Raw genomic sequence first — 13,851 nt, 5'->3', positions numbered from 1 at the left:
AACAAGTGTAGGGAAGGGAGAGGGAGCTAGCTCGACAGGTGTAGTCCCCCCTCTAGGACTATGAAACATTAGTCTCTGGAGGAGGGAACACACTGCCTGCCGTCTGTGTGGTGTCCACTGAAACCAGAGTGAGGAGTTAACCTGCAGGCGGAGGGCTTCTGATTTAGAGGGTAGGATACACTTCATAACTTGGGAAGGTCACATCAGAGATTTCTTCCTCAGCCTGAACTCCGGGAGGCACTCCTTTTCCGAAAGTGGGGGCGGTCTTTACCTTTCCTCGCAGACCTCAGCACTTTGTGTCCTGGCCCTTGTTACGGAGGAGACCAGGGGGGATCCCAGGGCTCCCAGGTGACAAGAGAAGCATTGTGAAGGCGGTGTCACAGGCACCTTGGAAAAGGGCCAAAACCAAGATACTTCATCTCTCGAGAGATCGAATTCCTTGGAGTCAGGATGGAATTTGAGCCTCCCTTAAGTAGTGGCGTTGAAGACTATAAGAGCCTCTAGAATCTGTCGATGGCAAGACTTGGCTGGGGAAGTTGCTTCAGGATTGAGCCCTCTTCTTGAGGTGGTTTAGTGGAGGATGCATAGCAGACAGTACTTCCCTCGAATGGAGACCACCCTAGGGAGATGTGAACCCTGATCTCCAGATTTCCTGCAGGTCTGCAAGGGAGAGGGAAAGCAGGCACTGGCCCCACGCCCTTCCTGGAGATCGAGCACCCAAACTGAGCGCTTCCTCCCTCAAAGGCAATACAGATGGTAACCCAGCTGTCAACGTGTTCCGGATCCCCTCCCCACCCCAGAAACCAGCCCCCTGTCCCTCCCACATCGTCCAAACTTTCAGCTGGCACCCGCTCACCCACACCCAGCCCTGGTACCAGGAGGAGCCAGGGCCCAGATTACCACTCCTTTCACATACTAGGCTTTGGGACTTTACCTGAGGAAAGTTAACTGGAAATGGGTATGTGAATTCTCAAGAAGCTGGGGATAATGGAGCGGCTTGGTGACAGGATGGGAAGTTTTCAAGGCTTGATCCCTCCAGAGAGCAGCTCAGGGTCTTGGAAGCAGCACTGACCACTGAGGCAGCAGTGCTGGGTCCCAGCCCCACCTCTGCCATCAATGGCTGGCTGACCCTAGGTAAACCACACCCCCTCTCAGAGCCTGTGTCCTCATCTGGACAGTCACAGAATTGTTTTAGAGAATTTCTGAGGGTCCTACACCCCTAAAACAGGCAGCTGTGAGAAACAGCCAGTCACTGATGTGGTTTGGAGCTCAGCCAGGTAGGAAAGGGCACACAGTTTCCACATCAGACAGCAGCTGCCCTCTTCCTCTCACCCAGAGTGAGAGTGTTAGAGCAAGGGTACACCGTGGATCACCTAATTTAATTTCACGTCGTAGATCAGAAAAGGCAGAGTGGAGTGGTTTACCCAAGGTCACAGCCAGTGGCCACTGACGTATTTATTGAATAACTCTCATGGGCCCGGCATTCATGTTCCGCCCTTTGTACATATCTCACTTCCTATGCCCATTTCACAGAGGAGGAGATGCGGCTCCTAGGTAACTTCTCCGAGGCCCCTTCACTTGTGAGTTGGCAGAGGCAGCCCAGCGCTTCCCATTCCAACACGTCCTTCTCCCTAGAGCACGGGGCCCGTCAGGGAGGAGGCTCCCCAGTACCGCAGGAAGTCCAGTGGCTGCCTACGCCGTGCTCCGCTGCTCCAGGGAAGCGGCGAGGGTGAGTCAGGGCCCCTAGAGCTGTTATCAGGGAAGCGGGTGGAGAGCCGGTCAGATATCCTGTGCTTGGTATCCACAACACGCTGGGAGTCAGGAGCCGTGTGTGCCCAGCCGCCCGCCCTGTCCCGTTGGCTGAAGGAGGGCCCGGCTCAGACGCAGCTGCCCTTGTCATTGCTCCTCCCTGGACTTTCATCACAGAAAACACGGGCTGTCCTCCTCCCCCTGCTGTAACCTGCCTCTTAAAGGGAACGACAAGCATTTTGAAACCAAATTTGAGAGAGGGCAAAGGATCTCCCTGACCCCGGTAGCACCTTGCTGTTAAGTAGGGTTCCAGCTGTGGGCCTTTCCCTGAGTTGCCCTCTCTTTCCCCTCAGCTCTACCCTGTCCCTGCTGGAGGGCGGGTGGCCGTTCCCTGGGATGTCGGGTTCCCACCTACTCAACCCTCAGGGTGACCCCAGCTGGGCTTCCTGTATCTCTTTCCACGTGTGCCTGACTCCAGGGGCGGCCCTTTAGGGGATGCTGAGGACGGGGGACCCAGGAATCCCCGGGACCAGCAGTGGCACCCAAGGGGTTAAAGGCCTGGGCACAGCACTGTCTAGGGTGTTTGAAGAAGGGCGGGGAAGGGTAGGGCTAGAGCGGTTGGAGAGGCAGCGGGTCTGGACTGGAGTGAGTGCCCCCTGTCTCCTGTGCAAACTTCTGGACCATGAGCAACTCCCTTAAAAGGACCAAGGAAGAGGCACCCCCATTAAGGTCCTGGATTGGACTCTGAGGGGCTATCAGAAGTGGGACTCTTTCCTATACTGAAGTCACCAACCGAAGGCAAGAGCAGGTCTATCTCTGGGACATCTCCCGAGTCTGGTGAGTTTCCCTCTTCCCTTACCCTGAGTCCTTACCTCATGAATGGGCATTTCCCAGAAGCAGAGATCTTTGGGAATCCCTCAGCACCCCCAGGAAGTGGCAGAACAGTTATCCACCTGTCTCCTGCATTCAACTTCCATTTTTAACTAGGGTGCCTTGAGCGTGTGTCTGTGTGTGCGCACAAGTGTGCAAATAGGAAATCGCCATAATGGCCGGCAGTTAATTAACGCTGCTTGTGCAAGTGATGCCAAAGCTTTTCTGTACATTCTTTTTTCCCTTTCTTTCTTTCTTTCTTTTTTTTTTTTTTTTTGTGGTGCCGCTTGTTCCCTGACCAGGGATTGAACCAGTGAAAGCAGAATCCTAACCACTGGATCACCAGGGAATTCCCTTTTATACGTTCTTTTTTTTTTTTAATTTTAATTTACATGTTTATTTTATTTATTGGCTGTGTTGGGTCTTCATTGTTGTGCACTGGCTTTCTGTAGTTGCGGAGAGCGGCGTCTAGTCTTCATTGTGTCGCTCAGGCTTCTCATTGCACTGTGGAGCACAGGCTCTAGGCATGCTGGCTTCAGTAGTTGTGGTGCACGGGCTTAGTTGCTCCGCAGCATGCAGCATCTCCCTGAACCAGGGATTGAACCCATGTCCTCTGCATTGGCAGGTGGATTCTTAACCACTGCGCCACCAGGGAAGCCCCCCTTACATATATTCTTAATCCTCACAGTCCTATGGGGTTAACATATCATAATCCCTATATTAAAGATGAGGTTTAGAGGAGTTAAATAACTAACCCTTGTCAATTAAGAGGTAAATTATAGGACTGGAATTCAGACTCAAGTTCGTCTGGCACCAAAGTCCATTATGATGTCTTTTGGTCTCTTTTTCTTACTCAGGAGGTATGGACAAACAGGATGGCTAGAATTTATAACTTTAAATTCCAATTCACCCAGGGTCCCCTTCCTGACATTACTTCCTTTATTCCTGGGGGTTAATTGTGAGATTTAAAGGACCACAAACTCACACCTGAGAGCCAGGGGCTTCCAGATTCTAGATTACCCCATCCATTCAGATTAGGGGCTCCTCAGTTCACCCAAGACCTTTAGCTGTTCCCTGGAATCTGATGGGTTAATTCCTTGGGACGTAGTGGCCAAAGTCTTCTCAGGTGTGTCCCTCTGAACCTCAGCCCCTCTCATGCCCCACCCTTCTGGCAAGGCATCCAGAATGCATGCCAAGAAACTGACAAGAGGTAGAAGAGGACTAATTAGTCTTGCCCCTTTTATTCCCCAGCCCCCACACATCATGGGCTAGCCTGGGTCCCAACAAACCTCTGTAGAATAAGCACACAGGCCCAGCAGGAAGAGGGAGGATAGGATCCCTAGGTTCAGTTTGCAAACCAATTAAAAGAGAGCGAGAGAGAGCAACAGAGAGAAAAGATGGTCACACTTAGAAGCCCAAAGCAGCAAAATTCCTGACAGATTTGTGAGCCTAATCTGTCAAAGAGTTGGGGGGGGGTGGGGGTTAGGGTGGGTGTTTGAGAAGCTTGATGGCTGACTTTTAGGAGATATGGTGGGACTTCCTTGGCGGTCCAGTGGTTAAGACTGTGCTTCCATTGAAGGGAGCATGGATTAGATCCCTGGTCGGGAAACTAAGATATCACATGCCGTGTGGTGTGGCCAAAATAATAGTAATAATAGTAATAATTTTAAAAATAAGGAGATGTGGTTAGATTAGGGGGTGGGGATGCCTGGCTCTCTAGCTTTGAACTTCTGGAATTAAGTACTAACAATAAAATCAACAACTCTGCCCTGTGGGCCCTAGAAGCAGGTAGAAGCAGGAGTCAACCCAAAAGCTGATGTGGGCAGGTGACTTTTGCCTGGACTAGCCCCTGTCCCACAAAGGGGTGATACACGTGCCCCACCACTGTGTTTGTGCATAGACCCTTCTAGGTCCTCTTCTCGGCGCCTGATACCTGGTAGATGCTAAAGAAATATTCGCGGAATGAAGGCATCCTCTCTGTATACTCTTTGCCTTTCCTCTGATTTTTGAAATTGTGATACTACTCCCTGGCAGGTGACAGGGAAGACGGGAGGAGAGTGAGTTCCAGGACACAGTATTGAGCACATAGCAAAATCTCATATGTCTCACGCTGAGAAACAGAGCAATGATGTAGCCAGGTCAGGGTGAGGTGAGGAGATATTAGGAGACTTGGGTGCTCTATGACCTGCCGGAGAACGGGGTGTTCGGGACCAGGGAGGGGTGGGAAGGAACTATGGTTACCAGGGCCTTTTTCTGAAGCCCTGCTTTAGTCTTCTTTGCAAGACACTGTTGGATTAATGGTCTACTTTCTATGGAAGAAGAAGCAGGTAGGTTAAATTCTGAACCATCAGAGGCTTTTCTATGACCCCGTTCCCCCAGGGCTAGGAGACCTGGAGGAGAAGCATGCCATCTGGCCTCTCCCTTCCTCCCCATTCTTTGTTATCTGGTACTTTCAGGTCTTTCCCAACATTGACGCCTTTGGGAGATTCAGGATCCCGGAGGCAGACCCAGGTAGCCGCCCAGGCTGCGAAGGGGCCACCAGCGCTGTCCACAGTCCCCCGGGCCCAGCTGTGTGGTGGCTATCAGCGGTTCCTACCCCCAGTGTTCGCTGGCAGCAAACAGAAGCCCAGCCCAGCCTGCCCCCCCATCACTTCATTCAGAGTTCTAAGATGCAGAGGGTAGAAAGGACAAATTTAACTTTTTGGGGCCCCCACCTAATTTCTTCTGGAAACTGCTTCCTTTCTTTGGTTGGGGTGGAGGGGGCAGGAACGAGGATGGCACTGAATAACAGTATTGCCAGATTTCTTTCAAAACTAGCCACTTACTCTTGCCGGGAGCTTGCCTTCTGGTTTCAGAGAACTCAAGCTCTGCAGTGCGATACATCTGCTTTGAAAACTCAACTCCACCTGCTACAGCCCTGTGACCTTAAGCAAGTTACTTTCCCTCTCTGTGCTCCTGTTTCTTCCTGTGTAAAATAGGGATAACAATATCTATTTCAAGAAATGGTTGTGAGGATCCCACAGGATGCTGTAGGCACTCATGGGTTAAGCCTCTTCCACCTGTAGGCTCAGATGCTATTTAGGAAATGGGTGTGCTGGGGTCTTCAATGTCCCTCCTCCCCCAGGGTGGTTGCAGACGCCTGGTTGGTGTGCAGTGAGCCTTAATGTCCCTCTTTGATCTCTTTTTCCTCCTTCCTGAGATTTTGAGACCCAGCTTCTCTAAATCAGGAGTCTGCAAACTTTTTCTGTAGAGACCCAGATAATAAATATTTTAGGCTTTATGGGCCATATGGTCTCTGTCGCAACTACCAACTTTGCTGTCGTAATGCAAAAACAGCCATAGACCATATGTAAATGAATGAGCATGGCTGTGTTCCAAAAAAAAAACGCTTTATTTATGAGCACCTAAAATTGAATTTCATATAATTTTTATGTGTCACAAGTAGTATTCTTCTTTTGATTTTCCCCCCCCACCATTTAAAAAAGAAAATAAGACAGATCTGGCCCACAGGCTATAGTTTGCCAACCTCCGCTCTAGATCACCAGAGGCCATTGTCCCTCCCTTCTCTTTGAAGAGGGCAGGTTCATCAGGGTTCATCAGGGTTCCTTCTTGCTCTGGTTGTATGCGCTCTTTTCTGTCAGAAGTTGTTTATGATAATTAGTCCCCATCACAGTTGTTTTAGTGTCAGCCTGTGGGTTATTTATTCTCTCTCTCTCTCTTTTTAAAGAGAGAACAGTGGGTAACCATCATGTAATGCCTATTTCTGCTTCTGTCTTGGGCCTTCCTCTCTCCAGCTCTCCATTTCTCTACGCTCTGCCTTCTCTCTGCCTCTAAATAATAATAATAATAGCAGCATTTACTAAGTACCTAATATGTGCCAAGCACAATGTTAGTTGTATGACGTACATTATCATCAAGTCTTTCAATGTCCTTATGGGGTAGTATTACCATTCCCATTTTATAGATGATTCTAGAGCTCAAAAACATTAAATAAGCAAGTTCCCAAGGTTCATGTGGCTTATGAAGGTGGCAGAGCTAGCAAACCTGACGAACTTCAAAGCCAATATAGCACCTTGAAGAAATTATGGTCTCAGAGGTTTGAATAAAAGAGGTCTCACTCGGGACTTCCCTGGCGTCCAGCGGTTGAGACCCTGCACTTCTACCGCAGGGGACATGGGTTCAATCCCTGGTGGGGAAACTAAGATCCCGAATGCCGCGTGGTGCAACACCCCAAAAAAGAGAGAGAGATCTCTATTAAAATATTATATGCTCTATCTCAGCACATGGTAGAGTGTCTAACGAATCATTGATGACTAGGGCAATTGGTGGAGGTTACACACTCAGGGCAGGGATCAGGAGATGCTGATGGTCTGTGTCAGTGGGAAAACCATCTGCTCCAGAGGCAGGAAGAAAAGTAAAGTGACTTAGACCCCCTTCTTGCTTTCCTCCCCTGCCCCCATCTCAAGCATCTGATCCCAGACCTATTTCAGAAACTCCTATCTCTGCTCAACGGAAGCAGTGATGTGACATGATGTGATCTCATTCGGGAGCTAAATAAAGCCATTGTGTGAGACCCAGCCCGGGCCGCTCCCTTGCACCATTTCCTGAGCTCAGGAGCCTCGGGAAAGATGGGAGGGGGCTGGGAAAGAACTGATGGAAGGAGGAGCAAGGAAAGGAACACAGCCACAGGGGCTCCAGCTTGAATTCCGGAAAGTGGAGGAGGGAATATCTTTGGGAGGGGGTTGAGGAAGCCTTGCTAAACCTCATCTCTTTGAAGGATAGAATGAAAATTATTGACATTATAGCATGAAGGGGTGGAATTTAGAAAACAGAAAAAACTTCCTGAGGAATGGAATGAAGATGTGAGGGAGAAGGAGCGCACGGATTCCATTTTCACAGGGGGCAGAGACCACAAATGACATGAGAGAGGGGCTAGAAAGAGGGTAGGTCTTTGAGAAGAGGTCAAGTTCCAGGTGGTCTCAGCTGGAGGAAGAAGGGTGAAATCTCAGGACATAAAGATCTCAGGATTCGAAATGTCTGTCCACCAGGCCAAGGCATCTGGGTACCACCTCCAACAGGGGGCATTTCCAGGGATGGAGGGAAAGGAAGGGGCTTCCATTCACTGCTTTTCATTCATCTTGTCAGATCCAGCCCTGTGGGCAGAATCGGGGCAGGAAGAGTAGATAGAAGCTGGGTACAGGAGGTGTAGATCAAACAGCTTTTTATCTTTTGTGAAGTCGCTGAATTCCAGATCCGGGGTGCTTGCAGTGCCCCTCCATTTCTGTCCTGTTCCCAGACCCTGCTCCTCTTCTAGTGAGCACACCCAGTTCCTACTCTTTCCTCCACCCCAACTTCTCACGATACTTTTTGTCAGTACTCCCCTCCCCCATCCCCAGATCTCAACTTTGGAGACCACTGGTTGGCAGGGATCGTGCCGTGGCCCTCAGGCTCTGTCCTGCTCCCTGCAGATCTGTCCATCCTGTCTTCTTATTACTTTCAAAAATTTTTTAAAAATATTTGTTTATTTGACTGCACCAGGTCTTAGTTGCAGCATACAGGATCTTAGTAGTGGCATATGAGATCTAGTTGGGAGCGTGGAGTCTTAGCCACTGGGCCACCAGGGAAATCCCATCCCATCCTGTTTATAGACAGCACATCAGATGGCACGAGGCCCAAGTTTGTGGACACAGAGAGAGGATGTCTCCCGGTGGCTGGCTGAGAGGTCCCCTCCGTGTGGCTTCCAGATGTGCTGAGCACGGGCAGGCACAGGGCTGGTTTCCTAGGCGTCTCCTCTTCTATCTTGAGACCCACCTGGCAGGGCAGCAGAATGCCATCTGCAGAGGCCTGCATACTTGTCTCCTTCCTTCCCCTTGGTAGGCAGGCATGCAACTGACACAGGCACGGGCGCCATCTCAGTGGTCCTGGGTAGAGTGGGGGCAGGTTGCAGTGCAAGAGGGAAAAGTAGCTGGAAGGAACGACTTTCCAACAACCTGGAGTTTGGGTACGTGTGTGTCGGGCGCCGGGAGTAAAGTAACTTGCGGAAGGCTTCACACCCTCACAGGAAGCCTGGGAGGAGGGGGGAGTTCTGGCGCACTGCTTCTTGGTCTTCCTGGCTCCTCCCGACATCTCAGTTGCTTCTTCCCTGGAAGAAGGGGAGCCGGGAAACTCATTCTAGCAGAAGTCCTATAGAGATAGGGCCTAGAGGAGGTGTACAGGGATAGATGCAGGAGATGTGAGTTGCCTTCCTGCCCCTCTACCCCCTTGGTACTCTGGTATTTGGTACTTGTCTCTGGAGTGGGGCTTATCATTTTCAACTTTAAGAGCTCCTGAGAGTTCTTAAGTCTGAGAAACACTGAGGCAAGCCCTGGTGGCAGCCAGGAGGGTTGGGTGGTGAAAACAAGGCCCACTTGGGAGAGAGAGAAGGAATTTCAACATGGCTGGTTTTGGAGCCCTTCTCTTTGCTCCTTGGGGAGAGGTCAGAATGGCTCTCTTACTCCCTACATGACCAGAGTCTTAGAAGGAAGAGATCGTAACACTTTCTCACTTGTGCACCTTTTCTCCTTGCTATTTTATTTGCCTAGACTCCTCCCTTTGCAACGTGGCCAAATCCCAACCACTCCACCCTTCCAGGCCCATCTCAAAGGCTATTTACTTCCTTCTGTTTTCCTTTTTTGAGTCCTCCAATTGGTTATACGCACTCATTCCTTTGACAGCACAAAGACTTTTTTCGAAACTTCTCTTGTGGCATTTGGCAAACTCTGGCCAGTTGTTTGTAACGTGTGCTTTTGTCTATGTGCACACACGCATATGTCCACACACACACTCACTAGAATGAATTCCTTAAGGGTAAGAACAATATCTATTGCTCTTTGCTTGGCTTGGTTTTCTGCCATGTAGGTGCTCATTACATGGAATAATGATGAGTGACTGAGGATGTCATTATGTACTGGAAAGAGCACTAGACTGCGAGTCAGAAAAGCCAAGTTCTTGGCCTGACTCTGCAGCTAATTCCTGGTGTGATCTTGAGCCAACCATCCTCCAGTTCTGTGCCTCGGTAAAGGGAAGGGTGCCTGGATGCTGTAGGCCTGGCTGACTGTGACACCTTTCTTGTTCCAAGTTTCAGAATTCTAGAACTCTGCTCACCGTCCTCTGTCTTCCTGATTCAGACTGGCCTGAGTGCGCCTCCCATGAACAGAGACGTCCCAGAGGGGTTCCTCGCAGGTGGAGACCTGGTGCCCCGAGGCCGCACTCGCCGCTGCCTGTCTGTGGTCGAGTCCGGAGAGCAGCTGGAGGAAGAGGAAGACGAGGAGGAGGAGGAGAAGGAGGGAAAAAAGGAGGGAGATGGTGTCCACGTTGTACCCCTCCGAAGATCGGGGGCCTTCCGTGCCCACAGTCACAACTATGACCCTTTCAAAAGACATAGTTGGGGACCAGGCAGGGAGCTCCACGAGCCACTGAGCAGGTAAAACACTAGGGGACCTCCTGTCCCTCCTTCCCTCAAGTCCTAGGCCGAGGAGAAAGTGGTTGGAAAGGAATGACTGGAGTTGAAGAGACCCGGGCCCTCAGTCTCTGCCCTGGAGACTCTGAACCCAGGCCTGTTGCAGGCCTTTGGGGAGGATGGACCCTGCCTTTCAAAATGTGGCTCTCCCTAGTAGCCCTAGCTCCTTCTTTCTACCTGTTCTCAGAGGCAGCTGGGTGAGAATGGAGAGGGAGAGGTATGGAGGTGAGGTAAGTAGCAGGACACTCAGGTCTTATTGCCTCCACCTCCCACTTGGGTTTCACAGGACCATGCAACAATGTCAGAGCTGGCAAGAACGCAGGGATCACATGGCCCAGTCGTCTCATTTTACAGATGAGGAAACTGAGGCCCAAAGAACTTTGGGAGGTTTCTTGAGAGAAGTGCTCCCAGGGTTGGAGCATGGAACGTGGCCCTCTTTCCCAGTTGCTGCCTGCCTGCTGGGTCCAGGCTGAGGCAGACCCATGATGTTTAGACATCACAGTCCAGGCCTGCAGTGGGGGAAGAGCTGTTCTTGCTCAGGGGTCTACATATGCTTGGCAGACTGGAAGAGAGGGACCCAGCTCTTCCCCTCTCCTGGAAAATCCCTGACCACTTCCCCAAAGACAGAGGAAGTCAGAAAGAGATGGTCCAGGGGTCAGCATGAAGCGTTCAGTGTGCGTGGTCATTGTGAGGGCCTGCTAGCCATGGAAGGGCCCTGTCTCTCTGCTTTGGCAAGGGTCCCCTTGGACACGTTCTGTTAGCTCTGGTGAGTAGACCAAGCTTCTCCAGCTCCTGGGCAGGGCTGGCTGGGTGCGTGTGGGGAGAGGACCCTTGTCCCTGAACTGACTTGGGAGGGAACTTGGATGAGAAGCCTTGTCTGCAGGACTCATGGCGCCTTCCGAAGAGCAGCTAGTCTAAGGCAGAGATGCCCTGAGTACCCTTTATGTGGTGCCAGCTGTATCTCAGGGTCTTCCAGGTGTCACCTTTCACTATCTGGCGCTAATTCTGCCCCTTGGGTCGAGAGGGAAGGGAGCCCCGGGCACACCATTTATCTGAGTAGGGGCTAAGGTTGGCATCAGAAACCAAGGAAGAAGTGACAGTCCAGCTTGGCCTTCCTTTCCCTCCCGCTGAACGCAGGCTGTCTTCTGGAGGGCAGTACTGCCCTTTGATCAGCAGGGGTCACCCTTTCCCGCAGCCAGCTCCACAGCTTTGCCAGAGAACAGCCCCAAAGGGAAGCCCGTTTGGGTCTGGCCTGCGCCTATGCAACAGGAAGGGCTGGGCTGGGGGCAAGCAACAGGACTGGTCTAAGGCAGTGCTCCTCCCTGGTGCCCGTCACAGGCCATTGGGTACGGAGGGCAGTGGTGGCAATGTGTGTTTCAGGAACAAGCTGCAGGCCCTGGGATGCGCAGGGCCCCAGGAGCCCCCCTTACTGCGGAGCCAAGAGGAACTGGACCCTTTTCTGGAACTACAGCACCAAGGTGGCCAGCCCTCCTGCGTGGTATGGATAGACAAACCCCATGGGAGCTACCACCTTCCTCCCCCTCTCCTGCCTCCTTGCCTGTACAGCCACAACTCGGTGCCTTTTCTGTTCTGCCAGCTGCTGGGTCTCTCTGTGCCCGGGCAGTACTTTGACTCCATCTGACCAAATCTGAATCTGGTGTCTGTACCCCTCTGTCTGCTTCCCTGGGTCTGTATGCTGTGTCCCCTACTCTTAGTATCCTGCCTCTGTCTCTTTCTCTGAGACTCTCTGTTCCTTCCTTTCTGTGTCTGTGTCTCTGTGTGGATGTGGGTATCTCTGTCCCTCTCTCATTAAAAGGCCCCTGTTCCCCTAGTTGTTATAACTATTTCTTTCCGTGGACCCCATATGTCTCAGATTTGGAGGTGAACTTACTATTTGTAGGGTGAAACTAGGCATCTGGTACCCTGAAACACAATAGTTCTCTCACAAGATAATCATAGGATTATCCAGTGAGAAAGGATATAGAGATTGCTCAGCCTTCTGGCTTAAGGGAACATCACAGGGAAGATCTCAAACCAGGACCTACAGACCACTGAGGACACATGGTCTGCTAGCTAAGAGTCCCTGAGTACAGTCGGCCCTCTGTTTGAATAGGTTCTGCATCCGTGGATTCAACCAACCACAGATCAAAAATATTTGAAAAAAAATCCCAGAAATTTCCAAAAAGCAAAACTTGAATTTGCTTCATGCTGGCAACTATTTATATAGCATTTACATTGTGTTTACAACTATTTACATGACATTTATATCACATTAGGTATTACAATTAATCTAGAGATGACTTAAAGTATATGGAAGGATGCACATAGTTATATACAAATATCAATATGCCATTTTATGTAAGGGACTTGAGCATCCTCTGGATTTTGGTATCCATGGGATCCTAGAATCAATCCTCCATGGATAATGAGGGATAGCTGACCATGGAAATGTCTCAAGCCCAGTGACTTAAGGTTACCTCCCCTCCAGCACATCCTTTAACTGGCCAGGGGTACCCACCGGCCTCATTGTTCAAGTACCTGTGGTTTGGGAGAGAGGTTGAGAGGAGGGGGCTGTTACAGACTGTCAGGGAAGCGGCAAAACCCATCTTATCCCAGCTCCCACTTCTCTCCATCAGCATCTCTGCGTGACTTCCCTCATGCCCGGTTCAATGTGGTATGGTAGAACAGGATTTGGGTGTCACACTGACTCCTAGTTGAACAATTTATTGCATTTTTCTGAAAATCAGAATACTGAAAACTGTCTTTTAAAGTTGTGATTATTAGATGAAAAAAAAAAAGTGTTAAAGTGCCCACCAGAGAGGCTAGCACACAGTAGATAATGGTTTCTTTTTCCTGTTCTCCCCTCCATTCCTTCATACTTCTTTCTCTCTCTTCTCCCTTTCTCTTCTTCCTGCTTCCCTCTTCTTGGTATTATATGTCTTCTTCTTTCCCCTCTTCTCTAGTTTTTGGTGTTTTTTTTTCCTTCTCTTTTTATGTCTTCCTGCTCTGATTCCTCTCCTCTCTTCACCTAATCTTTAAGCATTTCCCTTAAATTTCTCCTTGTCTGTATGTTTAGGGTTTTTTGTTTCTTCCTGCAGCAGCAAGTAGGTATAAGTCTTCAGCAAAGTTCACAGACCAAAAGTCTGAGATTCATTGAACTAGACTGGGGCTTGCAGGCTGACGGTCTGTGAGCCAAGTCTGGCTCAAAATTTATTTTGTTTGGCCAGCATGGTGTTTATACTTTCTAAAATTCAGATGTCCTTAGATGAGAGCTGTACCCTCCAGTTTGCCAGACTTGCTAATACTCTCTATTGTACTTTTCCATTTGTCAGAAATATAATATTTAAAAATGAATGCCTCATCAATCAACCACCCATCTCAAGAACTAGAATATCACCAATACTTTTATCTTTACTTATGTCTTCCTCTCTTCTCTTATTCTCTTGCCTCCCCACCAGAGGTGATCACCATCTTGAATTTTCTTAATTGCTCATTTACTTTTTTTTAAAAATAGTTTTAACACAAAGCATTACCTAATAATACGTTATTTCTTTTTTGTTTGTTTCTGACTTTAAAAACAATGATGTTATATTGTACAAAATTTGCTATAACTTGTATTTTCACTCAGCGTTCTGTTTCTCATTTTTATCCACGTGTTCTAAATAGTTGTAGTTCATTATTTTCATTCCGATCTTCTGTTGATGGACACTTGCATAATTTCCATTCTTTGATGT

General features: G+C 49.6%; 1 protein-coding gene across 5 annotated transcripts in view; it reads left to right on the top strand.

The window, feature by feature from the left end:
• ARHGEF2 (Rho/Rac guanine nucleotide exchange factor 2) overlaps positions 1-13,851 on the top strand; it is a 50,590-nt gene that overhangs the window by 279 nt on the left and 36,460 nt on the right. For 2 of the 5 annotated variants that reach the window (XM_057726231.1, XM_057726221.1), the window contains exons 2-3: positions 9,786-10,081; positions 11,498-11,615. In XM_057726231.1, the coding sequence (XP_057582214.1) occupies positions 9,786-10,081; positions 11,498-11,615 (414 nt within the window). Of the gene's footprint in view, positions 1-2,365; positions 2,587-9,736; positions 10,082-11,497; positions 11,616-13,851 lie in introns of those variants that run through there. The other 3 variants (XM_057726240.1, XM_057726248.1, XM_057726258.1) reach the window with 3 other exon arrangements.

Source organism: Hippopotamus amphibius, chromosome 1 (genome assembly GCF_030028045.1).
Source record: "Hippopotamus amphibius kiboko isolate mHipAmp2 chromosome 1, mHipAmp2.hap2, whole genome shotgun sequence".
In the NCBI taxonomy this organism is placed as follows: domain Eukaryota; kingdom Metazoa; phylum Chordata; class Mammalia; order Artiodactyla; family Hippopotamidae; genus Hippopotamus; species Hippopotamus amphibius.
This window is presented reverse-complemented; position numbering and strand designations above follow the sequence as displayed.